Source organism: Peromyscus leucopus, chromosome 15 (assembly GCF_004664715.2).
Source record: "Peromyscus leucopus breed LL Stock chromosome 15, UCI_PerLeu_2.1, whole genome shotgun sequence".
In the NCBI taxonomy this organism is placed as follows: domain Eukaryota; kingdom Metazoa; phylum Chordata; class Mammalia; order Rodentia; family Cricetidae; genus Peromyscus; species Peromyscus leucopus.
In genome coordinates, this window is record NC_051076.1 from 32,675,795 (window position 1) to 32,692,549 (window position 16,755).

The window sequence follows — 16,755 nt, forward strand, 5'->3', positions numbered from 1 at the left end:
AACAGGAAGGGCTTGGAATATCATCTGGCAACATACTAGTAGCAAGGCCTTAAAATCTGGGTAGCAATCTGAGATTCATTTTCCTCACCTACCCAGTAAGTATCATAATGCTTTCTCCCAGGGACACAACATGAACATGATATCTCACGGGGCTCCTTCAAGGAACAGACTTAACAGAGGTTCCCTGAGAAGTAGATCTCACGTGACAACCCCCCTCGCCATTTTCACCTTTGTCCTTGCTTCCTGTTCCGATGCCACCACATCTCAACGACCATCTCCTATCATCAGGTCTGCGCATGCATACCCACATTACGTGGACCAGCCCCAGCAAGGGGTAAATAACAATTCCATCTGGAAGCTCAGTTGCAACCTCCCACCCCAAATGCTGCTGTAGCTAATTTCACTCTCCCTGACTCACATTGCTACAATAGGAACATATATTACTTTACAGTTACTCCTTAAATTACACAGCACCAAGTTTTGGCCCTGAAATACTTCGAATCTTTATTCATATTCCAGTTCTCCAGGAGATATAAATGGAGCAGAGAGGTGACATGGATTCAATTAATAATCTCTGCGTCTGGATGACACACAGGCACTATTGCCAGGATACACCACGCACTTGACCATGCCAGTTCTCTGCTCTGTACCCTGCTGAGACTCTGCTTGAGGAAATCACAGTCCCTAGCCTCTCTAGGGTAATTAAATCAGCAAGGGGGAAGAGTGCACCATAAAAGCATTGTTGAGGTTTTAAATGTTAGGTACTCTTATATTTTTTTTTAAGAGTCAAGTTTGGGGTTTTGTTCATTAGATGATTGCTGAGAATGACCTCCTCAGCAGCTCTGCTCTCTGTTAATGAGATCAGCCATTTGAGCGAGCCAAGCCATGGAACCCTCTTGATCAATTATTAATAGAAGTTAGTCAGTTCTCAGCTTCTTCCGTGATAGACACACAAACTCATGCTCCAAAGAGTAAGAACTACATTCTCGGACACATTTGCCTTTTTACAGCATGGAGGTTAAAGGCCTGGATTTGGGAATCAGTCCTAAATTAGAATCCAGCTATGTAGCCTTCGGCAAGTTACTCAACTCATGAGCTTCAGATTTCTCATGAGTAAAACCATAATAATAGTAACAGTCTTATGGGTTGTTTAAAGGTTAAATGACATTTTTTTCTAAATACTGATGGTAGCGGATGATATATATTAAGCACTGAAAAGAAGCAAGTGCTGCTTTGTGGGAGACTGTGGGAGTCCAGCTCCGACCTGTTTCTACCTTTTGAAGGGTTCTTAGGTGGAGGAGAGAGGAATTAAGAAATGATAGAAAGAGAGACCTAGCCGACGAGAAGAAAGTCAGAAACTCAGGATAGCTTTGGGAGGGCCTGGGTCAATACCCAACAGCCTCATCCTTTATTGAAAAGGGCTTTTAATAATGTGCCAATGGGAAAGGCAAAAGACCTCCCCCTTGCCAGATCAAAGCACACCGTACAGCCAAGTGTAGACCCTTCCAAACACCTGGTAAACATGTCCGTGGCCAAATCATCTCCTTATACAGTCCTGCTGGGTAAAGCAAGTTCAGATTCTCTGACCCTGAGTAAGTTCTCACTAGGAAGTCTCTGTGGCCTCCCACACAGCTTTTGTTACCGTGACTATCAAGAAGTATCTATTGGCTTCTGTGGAGCTGTGGTCCCCAAGCTAGGCAAGTGCAGATAGCCAGGTATGAGATGCTGAGTGTGAAAAAAGCAGAATGGGCAGAAGCTGGATTATATACAAGCATGCTGGAATATATCATTAGGAGTTCCACGGGGATAGTGTCTGGCTGTGCTCATCACTTCACTAGTTTATGTCCTTGAAGTCAGAATAGAGAGGTGTGTGTGTGTGTGTGTGTGTGTGTGTGTGTGTGTGTGTGTGTATGTGTGTGTATGTGTGTGTATGTGTGCACACACTGTATGGGTATAGATGCACATACAGGTGCAATGGGACCCTGTACTGAAGACAGAACTGGGTCATTTGAGAGGACAGGACCAGGAGTTCTGAGTGTCAGTTTACTAGACTTTTGAGGACTGTAAGTGTTAAAATTTAAAGTTAAAAATGACAATTCCTGTCTCCACTTTGTAGGTTTCCAATGGTAAGGTGAGTACCATTCAACTCCCAAGGCTGCTCTGGCCCCATTCATCAGGAATCCATCCTCACAAGAAGATGAAGGTCTAGAACTGCTTTTCTGGCCCCAACCCTAACGTCTAGGGTGAGAGACAGGATTCCTTGTGCCCACTGAACAGCATCTCTTCTTCTCATCCTATGTTTGCCTCATACAGAAACTGTTCCCACTTTGGTGTGCTCGTTTGCACCCTAACTGCCCTGCCCAAAACTTCCCTTTGCTTTTCCCAGACCCCGATGGCAGCCCCTTCTCCAAAGGCTTGGGTATTCTTCCTGTGTCCCATCATGCATAGTTGAGTCCCATCTGAAACCATGATGGCACTATCCACCATGCCTTCTCTTCCATGATGAACTGAAACCCTACAAAACTGTGAGTCATTGGGAAGTGTGGTCACAGTGAGGCAAAAGTAACTAATACACCCCAGGTGAAAACTTTAGCTTTGATGATTTGTTCTCTGCCTTTGACCTCATGCAGCTAGTCACTCAGTCTAAACACCTCTCAAACTTGAATTTTCCCTATTCCTACTATAACCAGGCCCCTAGTTCCTCCTACCAGGTAATGGCTGTGCGGCACTAGCATTTTAATGAATTCTTCCAAAAGCCTATAAAACAGGGGTTATTATCACATATGAAATTATTACATATGAAAAACTGACGCTCCAAGAATATGCGTACCCTGTCTACGACATCAGGGTAGCAGGTGACAGTGAGGCCGAGGCCCGGGCTGACTGGCTCCACAGCTCTTAACCATCCTTTCACATAGGCAGCATGACCGCCTGTGTATGAGAACAGTGTCCGAGCAGCCTCCCTACTTGGAACACAACCTACGCTCCACATTTTTTCTAGAGCGGTCTTTTTTTTTTTTTTTAACACATTATATCATCCCTATCAGTTTCATTATCAAACATTCCAGTTTCTTGCTTTGAAAACTACTCATTCCTCATTCTCTCCAGGAGACAATCCCCAAATTTCAGTGCCTTGGTATGATATAAGATCTCATTCACAGGTCTCAAGAGATGGCTCAACCATTAATAGCACATGCTGCTCTTCCAAAGGACCTGAGCACAGTTGTGAGCAGCTCACAACCACCCATAACTCCAACTGCAAAAGATACAATGCCGTTTTCTGGCTTCTAGGGGCACTCGCATACACCTGTGGTATGTGCACATGCGCACGCACGCACGCACGCACGCACACAGGCACGCGCGCCCACCCCCCCATCCCCCCCACCACACACAATAAAACTTAAAGACAGATCTTATCCATGATTGGTCCCATGTACACTCCAGCTATACATTTTTCATCCTTTGTCTATAATGAAAGGACACATAGCTGAAAGGTGTTCCTGGAGCCAGAGAGAAGCACTGAGGGAGGTGTGGCAAACATGGGAAAAAGCACTGGCACACAGTGGGAAGACAGGCGTTCTGAGCTTAGGCACTGGCACACAGTGGGAAGGCAGGCATTTTGAGCTCAGGTTCTGGCACACAGTGGGAAGCCTGATGTTCTGAGCTTGGGCACTAGCAGTAGGAAAGATCAGGCACTTGTGTCAACTTAAGGAGCTTGAGTTTTGAAGTTTTCTTAATCATTTTAGCAGCACAGAAAGAATCAGTTCCACCCTCCAAACTAAGGCAGATATTCCAGAAAACTGAAGAGAGGCAGAGGAAAGTAAGGAAAAGCAAAGGAGGAGGAGCAGGGGATGGTGTGTGTGGTACAGAGCACACCTGCAAAGTTCAAAAATCCCTTAAAAAGTTGAACACAGGCTGAAGGAGGCACCACATGGCTATCAACGCTCACAGGTAGTACATCTGCAGAGGAAAGAGTCGTCATTCTCAGACTATCTAATCTTGCGTGTACTTTGTCTCCTGGTCTCCAGAAAAGAGTTGACCATGAGTATTTTAATCCTGTCAGACGTATTTAAAATACTTCATTAAGCTCTAGCAACACCAAGAAAAGAAAAAAATCCCAGATCTTGGTACATTTCATCTAACCTTGCTTCTATTATTACTCTATGGTCCCCAAGGTTAGTGGCTAGAATTTAGTTGAGTCTATATCCCCAGCATATAGCAAAGCCATAGAATATAGATGAAGCCTAAAAACATGTGGCGTGAATGCGCAGATGAGTGCACACATGAACCTGTGAGTATGAATAGCTTTCTTAGCAGGTGGGCCTCAGCGCAGAGCATGGATTCCGGCCAACACCTAGGAAGCTGCCTGGAAGTAGTGAGAGCTCAGAACAGCAGCTACCCTCTTGGCTTATTTCCAGACTAGGGAAAGTCAGCTCCAAGTACAGACAGTGCCTGCAAAATAGGGTCCTACCCCGATTTTCGTGTGAAAAAAAGGAGTCTATATGTGACAAACTGTGTTCTTATGGAAATAACAAAAGCAGATTCTAAAGCAAAGCTGTTCTTATTTTAGCACCCTCATTTTTTTTCAAGTTCCTTTTCCCCACTTGTTGTTAGCTATTCCTCCAGCATCTTTGAGAGGCAGCTCCATAAGCACACCCCCATTTTAGAGAAGCAAAATTGCTGCTAACAGTCACAGAGAAGTACCCTTGGAGACAGGCATCTTTAGAAGCTTTGTACAAAGCTTACCCATCACTTAACTTCAAGTCTCCAAAGCAGACATGACAAATTTCTCATTCCCTAGAGTATCCCACAGACTGCTAAGGTGTGTCTCTATTCAGTATGGCATTTCAAATCTTCCTTCTCCTGCCCTCAGGTTGTCCTAAGAAATTTATCATTTGTTTCACATTTTAAACACGTTGTCTCAATCTCCCAAGACATTTTTTAAGAGACAATTGATGGGCAGGCTTTCTAAATGTAGGCAATGAATAGAAGGTATGCATGCACATATCTCCAGTGGGGTTAGCCCCATAATCCAGCCAAATAAAGAATGACTGTACATCCCTGAGTATCCAGGATGAAAGCATTTGCCCAGTGTCCAACTGCAGGCTAAAAGTTTAAAGACAAAGAAAATGCAGCTTGATAGTTTTCTTCTAGAAGTAGAAACCATCTTCTTGATCAACTAAGGATAAAAAAATAAAATAAAGTCTTTACTAAGAGTAGTAGGCATTACCTTCGTACCTGTCTGTTTTCTGAGCTTTGTTCTCTTAGTTTCCCAATTCACTCCCCAAGTCAATCAGATTCTTTCCAAAAAAGTTCTTCCCTGCTTAAACTGGCTAGAATCCGTGTCTCTTCTTTGCTACCTCAGTACCTGAATCCTTCAGCTATATTAGTTATGGGGTAAACAGATAGACCATTTGAAGCTTTTTTTTTCTTTTATACTAACATTCTAGTATGTTTTCCTTCTAAGAATCTCAAAGGTCAACACCATGTCCCCATTTCAGACAGGATTGTGCTCAATGGATTGTGCTCAATGCCACGGGAGGGGGGGGGGGTTGCTCATGGCCTAGTTATCATTGCTGCCAATAGCTCTGATGCCTGTGCACACAGAGCCCGCCACTCATTAAGCATACTTCCTATATCTCCAGCTGGGCCATGCTTTCTCACTGTGCCACCGCCGTGTAGATAAAAAAACAGATACCTATCTCCTTTCTATCTGATTTGTTTCATCATCCACAGATCTGACATGAACTATGGGTGACGTCTAGCTGGCTTAAGTGCTGTTCCAACAGGACCAAAGCAGTACTGAAAGGGATCAGTCTTTATCCTGCAGTGCAGAGGAACCTTAGAAACCATTCTGGTTCTTTCAAAATGGGTCAGACGTCAGGCATTTAGAAAGGGCAGGGAACATATAAGAAAGTTCCAGCCGGGCGGTGGTGACGCACGCCTTTAATCCCAGCACTCGGGAGGCAGAGGCAGGTGGATCTTTGTGAGTTTGAGGCCAGCCTGGGCTACAGAGTGAGTTCCAGGAAAGGCGCAAAGCTACACAGAGAAACCCTGCCTCCAAAAAACCAAAAAAAGAAAAAAAGAAAAAAAAGAAAGTTCCTATCAATCTTTGTCAACATGTTATTTGTATTTCCTGTCTAGATCTCCCCTGAACTCCAGACCCAAATACACACTATTTTAGTGTTACATAAGCACATTCACACTCACTCTGTTAAAGAGGGAGACACATCCACTTCCTCCTTTTTAGTAACAGAACATTGCAGGTTTTCATTTGGCCAGACAAACCACCAAGAACTACACATTTCCTGGACTCTCTTGCAGCTAGCTGTGACCATGTAACTAGGTTTAAGAAGTGAGAAGTAAGGTGTACAGCTTCTAGGTCATCTCTCTGCCAGCAAGCTCTTTGCCTTCAACTCTCCTTTCCTTGTTCCTCATACTGAGAAAGGCCTATAGCTAGGAGCTACATGTTGGAAATGGTAGCCCTAGCCCCACAGATTCAAATTGTAATGAGAGAGAAATAAAGCATTTTGTATTAGTCACTATGCGTGATAGTTAAGATCATCAACTTTATAGGACATAAAGTAACTGAGGAGGCAAGACTCTGGGCATGTCTGGAGGGAATTATTGAGATGAGGTTAAGTGAGGTGGGAAGACCAGACCTAAATGTAGACTGTATCATGCCATGGGCTGGAGTCCAAGACTACATCAAAAGCAGAAATGAGCCGGGCGGTGGTGGTGCACGCCTTTAATCCCAGCACTCGGGAGGCAGAGGCAGGCGGATCTCTATGAGTTCAAGGCCAGCCTGGGCTACCAAGTGAGTTCCAGGAAAGGCGCAAAGCTACACAGAGAAACCCTGTCTTGAAAAATAAAAAAAAAAAAAAAAAAAAAAAAAAAAGCAGAAATGGCCAGCCCAGGCATTTCTTTCCCTCTGCTTCAGACTACAAATACAATGTAATCAGTGTCTCCTGCTCCTGCCACGTGACTCCCCTGCTATGGTAGACTGTAGCCTTGAACTGTGAGCCGAACAAACTCTTGACCTGAAGTTGCTTTTATCAGGTATTTTGTCCCAGCATTGCATAAAGTAGCTAATGTTTTAGGGTACCTTAATCATAGCAGCCTAGGCTATAATATAATTAGGGGAAAGAGATGGAGAGATTTCCATGCCCCTCCTTTATGTGTTTCCCCTTTCATATTAATTCATGTCCATAGATGGTATCCCTAGAAATTCCCAGATAGAAATCTAACATCCCCCCAACCCCCATCCTACCCCCCCACCCCCCACCCCCGTCAACCTCCACATTCAGCTAATCCTATTTCCACCATCCTGTCAGTCTGTCCATGTCTGTCTCTCAGCTCACTGTACCATGTCGGTTCAGGTCCCATCACACCTTCTCCTACAAGGTTTTTTACCCACATCTAATCTATTCCCCACCTTGAGCCCAAATGTTCTTTCTAAAATGCACATTTGATCATGGCACTCTCCCGTCTCTGAGTCCTTTTTCAAGAGTCCCTCTAGCCTTCTGGAGGACAAAGGGGCTTCTCTTCTGTTTGTTCCTGCAGCACTAAATGCTTCAACCACAGATAAATATTTTTAGTTTTCACAAATATCATGTGCTCCCTTGATTCTCAGCCTTTCCATAGCCTGTTCCCTCTGCACATTTATTTCTCCCCCACAGCACCCCTTCCCTTCTAAACTCCTACTTGTTCTCCAGGACTTCCTCAAGTATCACTGTCTCTGGAAGCTGCTCCCTGCTCTTACTGCAATCACCATACCCCGCAGAATCACATCTCATTGCCTGAGAATTCCCGTTTTAGTCATCTGGGGCTTTTTGCTAACAACAGTTCCATTCTGCAGGTTTCGAAAGAGTCTGCTACACAGTAACAACATTACGGTTGGTAGATGACTTAGTTCCTCGGATAGACTGCACTGCGTGCTCCCTAGCCAACCTTGCGTTTGTGCTCTGCAGGCAAGGGTACAGTTCAAATTCCCCAGACTACGCACTGGGCCACAGAATTTCCTTTGCCCAGTGAAATATGAGCAGTTAAGTCGGAAGACATGCCTAAGTCAAGGTTTTGAAGGCACTTGTGTGGTTTGGCGGGCTCTACACACTGCCTTTATACTCCCACCCAATGCCCCAAGCATTTGCCCTCCACTGTGAGAACAAAATAATCAGTCAGTGTCTGTCCCTTCATACTGGGGATTGGAAGACAACTAGTACTGAGTCAAGTCCGCCAAGTCTAGCCAGCAGCCAGCGACTCACAGCTGACTGCAGCTTCCCTGTGACATGATTAAGAAATAAATATCAACTACAGTGAGCTACTGAGATTTATTTCTCGACGTTGGGTCAAAATGCTAATGAATATACCTAGGTGGGTTCGGGAGAAGGACTAAGTTATGACTGTGTGTCAAACACTGCTCTGAGAGTTTTTACATGGTTTAATTTTTTTAGTTATCTGACTAGCATTGTGAGATGAGTTAGCTTTCTACGTCAAAGCCAATGGAAATAAGATAAAATGCTAATCTGGCATTCGAATCCAAGTCAGTTAGTGCTAACCCCACCCCTAAACACACACACACACACACACACACACACACACACACACACAGAGAGAGAGAGAGAGAGACAGAGACAGAGACAGAGACAGAGAGACAGAGAGAGAGACAGAGAGAGAGACAGAGAAAGAGACAGAGAGGGACAGAGAGACAGAGAGAGCGAGCTGCCTCTGACCTGCTTCTGCCTCGGTATCAGACCCTTGGAAGCCCCAGTACAGAAGGAGTAATAATGTGAAGGCCCTGCTCCTAAGCCGGAACACAGCATCCTGGAAGCTTCAGACACGGAAGGAGAACAGAGGAAGTAGCGTGCTCTTCTGAGTTCTCTCTTGTTTCTTGGCCCATAAAGAACTCCAGTCATCCAAAACGCTTTCTTTCATTTTCAGAGAGCCAAAAACCTATCCCAGGCACCAGGATTTGAGGCCCACACATAGCACAGCCCCATCTTGCATGGCTCCTGGGTGTACAGCACCAACGCCCAGTCCCAAATGCTCAGCAGTGTCTTCTGTCCCCGGGGACACAGCCTCTGCCTTTCCAGCGAATTCCCCATCCCCACCCCCACATCTCAAGACTTGATTTAGGGAAAACCAACAACCAATCTTTCTCACTTTCCCCTCCACTATTTTCCTGAATTCCATAAACTCTAAGCCTCAATACCCAAGGTGCCACAATAGTCATGTATATTCACTTAAGTCGGGAGTTATAGTTTGATCCACCTTAGCCAAAATAGAATGGTTCCCTTGGACTCTGGCACTTGAATCAGCCAACTTATGCTAAAGTGGTGACACACTGTAGCTCATGCATTTTTCAATAAATAAAACTCCACGGACAGATACGTCCCTTATTTCCTCTGAGACTTGGTCTTCTTGAGCACAAGGATCACTGAGATAATGCATATGAAAGTCACTCAACACAGACAAACACATCACAGCATGAAATAAGAACAACCACCACAAGCCATTACTTGTCTGTATATTTCTGACGAAAGCAGAAGAAGGATAAATGCCCAAAGGAGTGAAAGACAGACGGGTCCTGGAAAATGAAGGGATAGTCCAGGGCCATGCTGGCTGTAGCAGGATTCAGCCCACCTAGTCCAAAGTATTTGCCTTGCTCTACCAGTCCCCACGGTGACCACCCAAACCTGTCTTCCAAAAACTTAATGCTAATCCATTTGTTCTGAGAATCTAAACAACAGATCTCCCTTCCTAGCTGGTGGTTTTCATTCTAATCACTGAAGAGAGAGGAGATTGCCTCGGTTTCCTTCACTGGGTGAATTATAAAAGGATGAATAGACAGGTCACTCTTGAGTTTTGATATCCAGCTCATCAAAATTAAATGGAGAAGGAGTTCAGACTCAGAATCACACAGCCAAAAGAAACCCTAGGAATCACCTCGTCTAACAGACTGTAAGATCAAGATATAAACCTGCCCAGGGCTATACAGCTATTTGTGGAGGAGCTAGTCCTTGAACTCAACCTGCAACTCCCAGGTCAGGGAGCTTTCTACCCACCAAGTTCCAGTACTAAGACAGCTAACATCGGATCAAGCATTAAGTACTTGGAGTAAAGCTCCTCGTGCGCTCACAGTAGCACAGAGCTTCCAATAACGCAAGTAGTACTAAGACTTGAATCTTTGCAAATCAGCCACTCAGCAGATTCATGTATCTGAACTGTAGGCAGTGATAAGAGTACAAACACAGCCACCTTCTTCTAATCCAGCGACAGGCATCCAGGCTGGGGGATGGCGAGTGTGGGAACAGCTATGATAAAGTAGTGAACAAAGTTTGATATAAACAATGTTGCTTCTGTGGAAGAACACAGAAGGAAGGGAAAGAGTGTAGGAGCTACATAGGACGTGAAAGGGATGATGGAAGTTGAGGTACCAGCAATCTCTGAAAGAAGGTCTTCCTTTCCCAGGATTGATGACACTCTTAAGTCTCCATGCCCACTATCCTTCCATGGTCGTCGAATAGCAATGTGGCCCGGGGAATAGCCATGCCAGGACCTCCCTGTCTCCTCCAGGCTGGGCCAGGAGGTTTTCTGAGGTACCTCACAATACGCAGGGAAGGTTTCTCTTCCTGCTTCTACACAGTGCTAGTACTGTTGTCCACAGCTGTACAGTCGGTGTCTCTGCCTCCAGACTGGACTCGTTGAAGGCAGAGGCTGTATCTTACTCATCGTATTATTAATCCCAGCACAACGCCCAGGACAAGCCAGGAACTCACTGACTGCATGGTGGGGGGAGGGGGGGGGTCTTGATTCGGCAATCACCTCTTCAGGAACTTCAGTTCCAAGTCAGTTTGGGTTGGAATCCCCTGGTTTGGATTGAGTATGCCTATTCCCTGTGCCATAGCATCCAGGTAGCTCTTAGAGAACTGCCAAGCATCCTAACACATTACCTGAGTGCTTGTTGGAATCACCAACTAGGTTGACCCTTCTCTGAGGGTAAGAACTGTCCCTTTGGGGGCTTTATTCTCAGCACTTATCATCACACTTAGACACCACAGGGATCAAGGACGTGCCTTCAGAATGGGTTAAGTGAATGAAAGAGGGCCAACAGACATGCTGACGGAGCGTATAGTTCCCTCACAGAGACACTCAAGAGTCCCCGGGAAAACCTACAGCTAGTTCATGGAGTGGACTCTCAGAGTTGAATCACCATGGCATTTCTCACAGCCTCTGCTGCCAGGGAAGAAAAAAAAAAAAGTCACCGGTTATGGGGGGGGGGGCAAAGACTGAACGGGCCCTCCTTCATGTCTCCTTGCTAGATGGCACCTGTTGCTAAAATAGCAGCTGGTAAGCATTTTGTTTTGTTCAAAACAACAACAACAACAAAGCCAGTCTACTGCAGAAAGCAGCACGCAGTACAATGAGAAATCATGAGGCTAAATATGTAGCAGGAAGAAGTACGGAATCTTAGCAATGAAAGACAAGGAAGAAGCCGTTACAGCCTGAGGAAAAGAACCCAAGTGTTGATTGGAAATTGCTCAGCCTGCCTCACAGCGAGGCAGGAGAGTAGACCGGTGCGGGGAGCAGGGGGGAGGGGAGGGCGGGAGAGGATGAATGTGGTTTGTTCTTGGCTCTCTGTCTCATTTTTAATCTGCTTCCCCCCACACACACACACTCTTCTCTCTCCCTTTTTAACCATGTCTCAAGAGAGAATTCATTGATTGGGCTGGACCGGAATTTCTTACCTTTCCTCGTATGGTTCCTGTGTGAGGAATGAGTCTAAATCTCTCTCATCCTTCACTGCTCCTCTCTCCTCAGGTCCCCTCTCTGGCAGCCATTGTTAGCCTCTCATACTTTGCGGGGAGGGGGAGAGGGGGGGCTGAGAGGCGCCTTGTCCATCAGCACCTCTGACAACAGGGAACGGGGGTTGGGATGGGGGTGGTCAGGGGATGTCAGGGGGTCGTCTGTGGCATCACAGGAACCAGCCTCATGTACAGATCACCCCTGCCATCTGACAGCCGAGACACCCTGGTAAGTAACCTGTTGCCTGTTTCCAGGCACAGACAGCTCTCCAGGTGCGGGTGGCAGGAGGCACAGACAATGTGGCACCCCCCTCCAAACAAACATAAAGCAACGGAGCCTCCCACAAGAAACCCATGAAGCAGGAGGAGCTGGTGCAAATAAGATTGGCTAGGGTCAGGGAGGACCGACCTCTAGCCCCAGCCACAAATGCACATATTGTCTCTCTGTCCATCTATTTCTGTAAACCGGGGGTGCTGAACTAGAGTTCCTGTGGTCCCTCCACTAATAGGATTCCATTTCATAAGAAACTCTTAGCCATCTAGAGAGACCATATGTTCTTCTCCCACTCTCTGTGAGTCCCCAGAGTACTTCTCTTGGGCAGACCCAGTCGGGGGGTAGGGTCCAGAAAAGCACCTCTGACTCATGGACCCCCTCCTAAGAGGCCTGGCCGACTTCAGAAAAGCCTGATGCCACGGGCTGCAGACCTAAGTGCCCCTTGAAGATGGCAGCTGAGCAACAGAGACGCTCCAAAGAAGAGTTAGAATTTGTGAGGGTGGCGGTGGAACGCGCTGGGAGGCCAGAGGAGGGAGAAGCATGGATCAGCCAAACCCTGGAATTAGATGATTCATATCTGAATAATGTGGGAAGGATGAACTCAGAGCAGCCAAGATAAGAGGCTAACTGCTGAGGGCGCCCCCCCACACACACCAACCACCACCTCACCCCAGCTGGGGGCAAGGACAGTGTTAAGGCCTATCATTTGCAACAGGGAAAGAACCCTGGCCATTGATAATTTCATTCTGAAGCTAGAGAAGATAGGGACATTTGCCTTTCTTCCTCCTTCAATGTATTTTCTCCCGGTTCAGTGATTTGCTTTGGGTGTTTTAAGCTGGTTCCCATTTCCCTAGCGTCTTGAGTCCTGTGCCCCCACCCCCATGCCCACGATCTAGTGAGTGCCCTGCAGGATACAAACTTTTTCCTTCTTGCTGCTATTTGCTCTCTTCTCTTCTGCCCACCACTGCCCCCATCCTGTCCGAAAGACCTTTTGACACCTTACTGTGTTTCCTTGACTCCATCTCTTTGGTTGCCTCTGACCCACCCCAAGCCGTGGAAATCCTCCAGGCTCTGTCCCATCTATCCTTCAGCAGGGCTGCTCTGTGAATCTCTCTGAGGTGGCCACCTTGTTCCTTAACCCAGAATCGCCACATCGGACAAAGTGTTACAAACAAGGGCCTCTCCTAGCACCAGAAGATGGGAAGAAAGTTCACAAGAGGGGGAAGGGATGCACCAGAGGCACCACCGAAGTTCAGTGCCTCTGACCCGCCATTCAAATTAACCTTACTGGGGGGAGGGGAGTTGATCTATTATCTTCTCCAAATGGTTCCAGTGAGACTTGTCAGGCCTTAAATTCCAGGACTAATCAAGCCTGTTTTCACGTTCCCAAGCCCCCGTAGCCACAGAGAACGCCCCGGGGGTCTCCCTCCTTCTCTAGAGAAGTAGCTGGTGAACACTCCCCTGCCCCCGCCTCTAGAGCCTCTAGAAAACGAGTCCCCTTCGTGAATCAACCCCTTCAAAGCTTCCCCCAGGCATTGCCCAGGACTCACAGCCTAACAAACTCGGGGGAAGAGAGAGGAAAAACCATTGTCTGAAGCGGAAATGTACATCTTAAGAACACCCTCATAGCGCTGGTGAGTCTAACACCTGCATCTCCATCCAGCCGCTTTGCAATCGGGCTTTTTCCCTGCCTCCCCAACCAACCACACACACACACACACACACACACACACACACACACACACACACACACACACACACACACCAGCACCACCAGCAGCTTTAACACGGTCAGAAAGGAGGAAAATGAAGGTGGAACACCACCACTGTGGGAATACATATTAAAGTATTCCAAGCGACTCTTACCTGTTAACCAGAAGACAGCGGTCCACCCCAACACGACCCTGTCCATCTTCCCCAACTTCCCATGCAGATCCGGAGTGGGAAAAGTGGGCACCGGCTGGCACCCGAGGATCCGGATGACCTCGCGGCGGCAGCAGGCGGCGGCGGCGGCGGCGGCGGAGCGCGGGCCCCGCGCGTCCCTGGCGCCGCAGCCCTCGGGCTGGCCGCGCAGCCCGGGCCCGGGCGCTGGACGCCGCCGCCTGCGAGACGCGCGCTGCCGCCGGCTCCAGAGTCCGCTCGGGCTGCGGGGGCCGTTCCCGCACGCACAGGCAGCGCGGCGCGGGGCGAGCGCCTCCCCGCAGCAGAGCTCGCCGCGCGGGGGAGCTCGGCCGCCGCGCCGCCGCCCGCGCCACCGCCCGCCAAAGTTTCTCGGTCACGTGCCGCCTCTAGGGGGCCGGGAGGTCAGAGCCCAGCGGCGAAGTCCACCCCGGAGGGCGGACCATGCGGCAGGGGCTGCCCTCCGCGCTCTGCCCACGCCACTCCGCAGGCTGGGGCTCTACGTCTCCGGATGCTAGAGGCAGTTTGCACCTGAAGTGGGTGGCAGGGACAGAGACTCAGCAAGGACTTGGGATAACTTCTCATGGGACTTAGACTAGCAACGCCTGTAGGCAGAACAATGTGTTGTTTGTTTGTTTGTTTTTGCTGTGCTGTGGCCGGTGTATCTGGTTCAAAGAACCAAGAGGCCTCAGTCAAATTGGAATCCACAGTGGGACAAACCCACTATACAACACTTTTCTAAAACATGGTGTGGTTTAAGGCCTTTTTAATAGAAAAATAAATAAAAACGAGATTGAAATGGCCTATACCTATACCTTCGCCGTTTGCAGAGCACATTTACATGTATGCCTACTTTTTAAATGGTGTTATCTCCTGTCTATTGGAAAGGAGTCGCACAATATGTTGAGAAATGCGTGCTTGGGTTAACAAATATATATTAAGGTTCTACTAGGTGCTAGGAACTAAGGCTACAGGATTTGAGTAATAGTATAGCCTTCCTGTCCTTGAGGAGCCTTGTCGTGGGTCCAGGAGATGAAGAAGGCCAGACTATCAGAGGCAATAATGCATATTCATTGTAAAAATTGGGCCAGTGTCATCTTGGGAGACATAAAGGGAAAGGGCCTGGTGAACAAAGGAAGGAGCAAGTTAGCCCTGGGGTAGGGCTGCAGACCACAATAAAAGAGATGTCTGTGTTAGCATTTGAAAAATGGGGCAAGACTTAGGATGTTCAGGGTTGTTGGTGGTAAAGAAGCAGGCACCCACATTCTGGCTAGAGATAGGGAGAAAGCGCGCTGAAGGACCTAACACAGCCCCGAACTCCTGAATTAAAAACCCTCACCCTAAGAACGGATGTATGTGAAAGCAGAGGTGATATAGGGCAAGATACGTGTAGAAGAAGAAGGAGGTCCTGGATGGTGGCCTTCCGCCACAACGTGCCTTCTGAGTTCTTCCCGTTTATCTGAACAGTTCCAAATACCGAAGCCAGAAAGTCTAGTCACCTCCTGACCACCAAAGCTGGAGTGTAGTCCCTGTCCTCAGCAGGGCCAGGGTGACCTCTAACTCAGTTTTCTGAAAATGGATCAAGTGGTGTACGCAGGGGCCAGTGGAGAAAAGAGTCGGTTTTGCCTTGAGGCATCAGAGGCATCTGGGGGGCGGAGCAACGGAGGTCAGGTGGTCACACCGCTCTTCGGTTTTGCCATGAGGCAGCAGAGGCATCTGGGGGGCCGGGGTCAGGTCCAGAGATGGTGGAGGTCGCGTGGGCACACGGCTCGGGAGTGTGATCTGAGCGGCAGTCTCAGAGTGGCCTATGTTCCAACTTGTCTTCTGCATCTGGATCTTCGTGAGACTTGGAGTCACTCACTCCATTTTCATAAACGGCCTTTTTTACTTAATTCAGCCTGGGTTATTTCTAATGTGTGCCATTAAGAACCCCGAATAAGCAGCTCCATTGGAGAAAATCAAGAATGATTCCCTTTAGCACCCAAGAAATTAAAAATAAAGGCAGCATTTAACATCTGTAGGTTTCTTAGTAGAGTCTAAGCATGGTTCTGGATGTTTTAAAAGATTCCTCACTTAATCCTAAATGAGGAAAGTTGGACATAAAGATTGTAGCTAATGCCTCCATGATCAAGTAGCCAGTAAATGGTAGAGCTAGAATTTGACCTCATCTTCTGACTCCAAAATGTATGCTTTGCACTACAAAAAGTATGTCTACATCAAAGGGTTGAAGTATCAATGTATCTGTATTATGCTCTGTTATTTACTGCATGTCTATGTATGTACATACAATGTCTGGTTGAGCATTTTGTGAACAACATAGACATATGAACAAGTTTATTCAGAGGGGAAATATGGGATATGGGTTGAACTGAAAAGTGATTGCTGACAGAAGAGAACTTTGAATGTGTGCTCAGAGTATGTCCCTATGTGTATGTCAAGGAATCAGGAGTCTTGCAGAGCTATGTCATAGTGAATCATAGAATGCAGGTGCACTGTCTTTCATCCTAGGAACGATTTTCAGTATATTATACTGTATGTTTACTTTACAACTAGAGAGATAGAGTGGTCTATCCCAAATATTCCTGAGTGTGTGGGGCCCCAAGCTACATTCTAAATTGAACTATGTGCTCCTCCCAAATGCTCATCGTCATCAAGGTGATAAAGGTCAAAATGAAAACACTAAGGCCACCCCTAGTGATCCAAACCACGCAACCTAAAGGATAGAGCCGGAAGGATGCTGCGACAGTGGCACTATTTTTGTCATATTGGTGGTGGATG

General features: G+C 47.2%; 1 protein-coding gene across 1 annotated transcript in view; it reads right to left on the minus strand.

The window, feature by feature from the left end:
* The window catches only part of Ildr2 (immunoglobulin like domain containing receptor 2), a 59,615-nt gene extending 43,808 nt beyond the window's left edge, over positions 1–15,807 (minus strand). Inside the window, exons 1-3 of the mRNA XM_028864481.2 lie at positions 15,659–15,807; positions 14,407–14,508; positions 13,945–14,348 (exon numbers count right to left, since the gene is read on the minus strand). Coding sequence (XP_028720314.1) covers positions 13,945–14,348; positions 14,407–14,508; positions 15,659–15,807 — 655 coding nt within the window. The remainder of the gene's footprint in view (positions 1–13,944; positions 14,349–14,406; positions 14,509–15,658) is intronic.
* Positions 15,808–16,755: the final 948 nt, after the last annotated feature.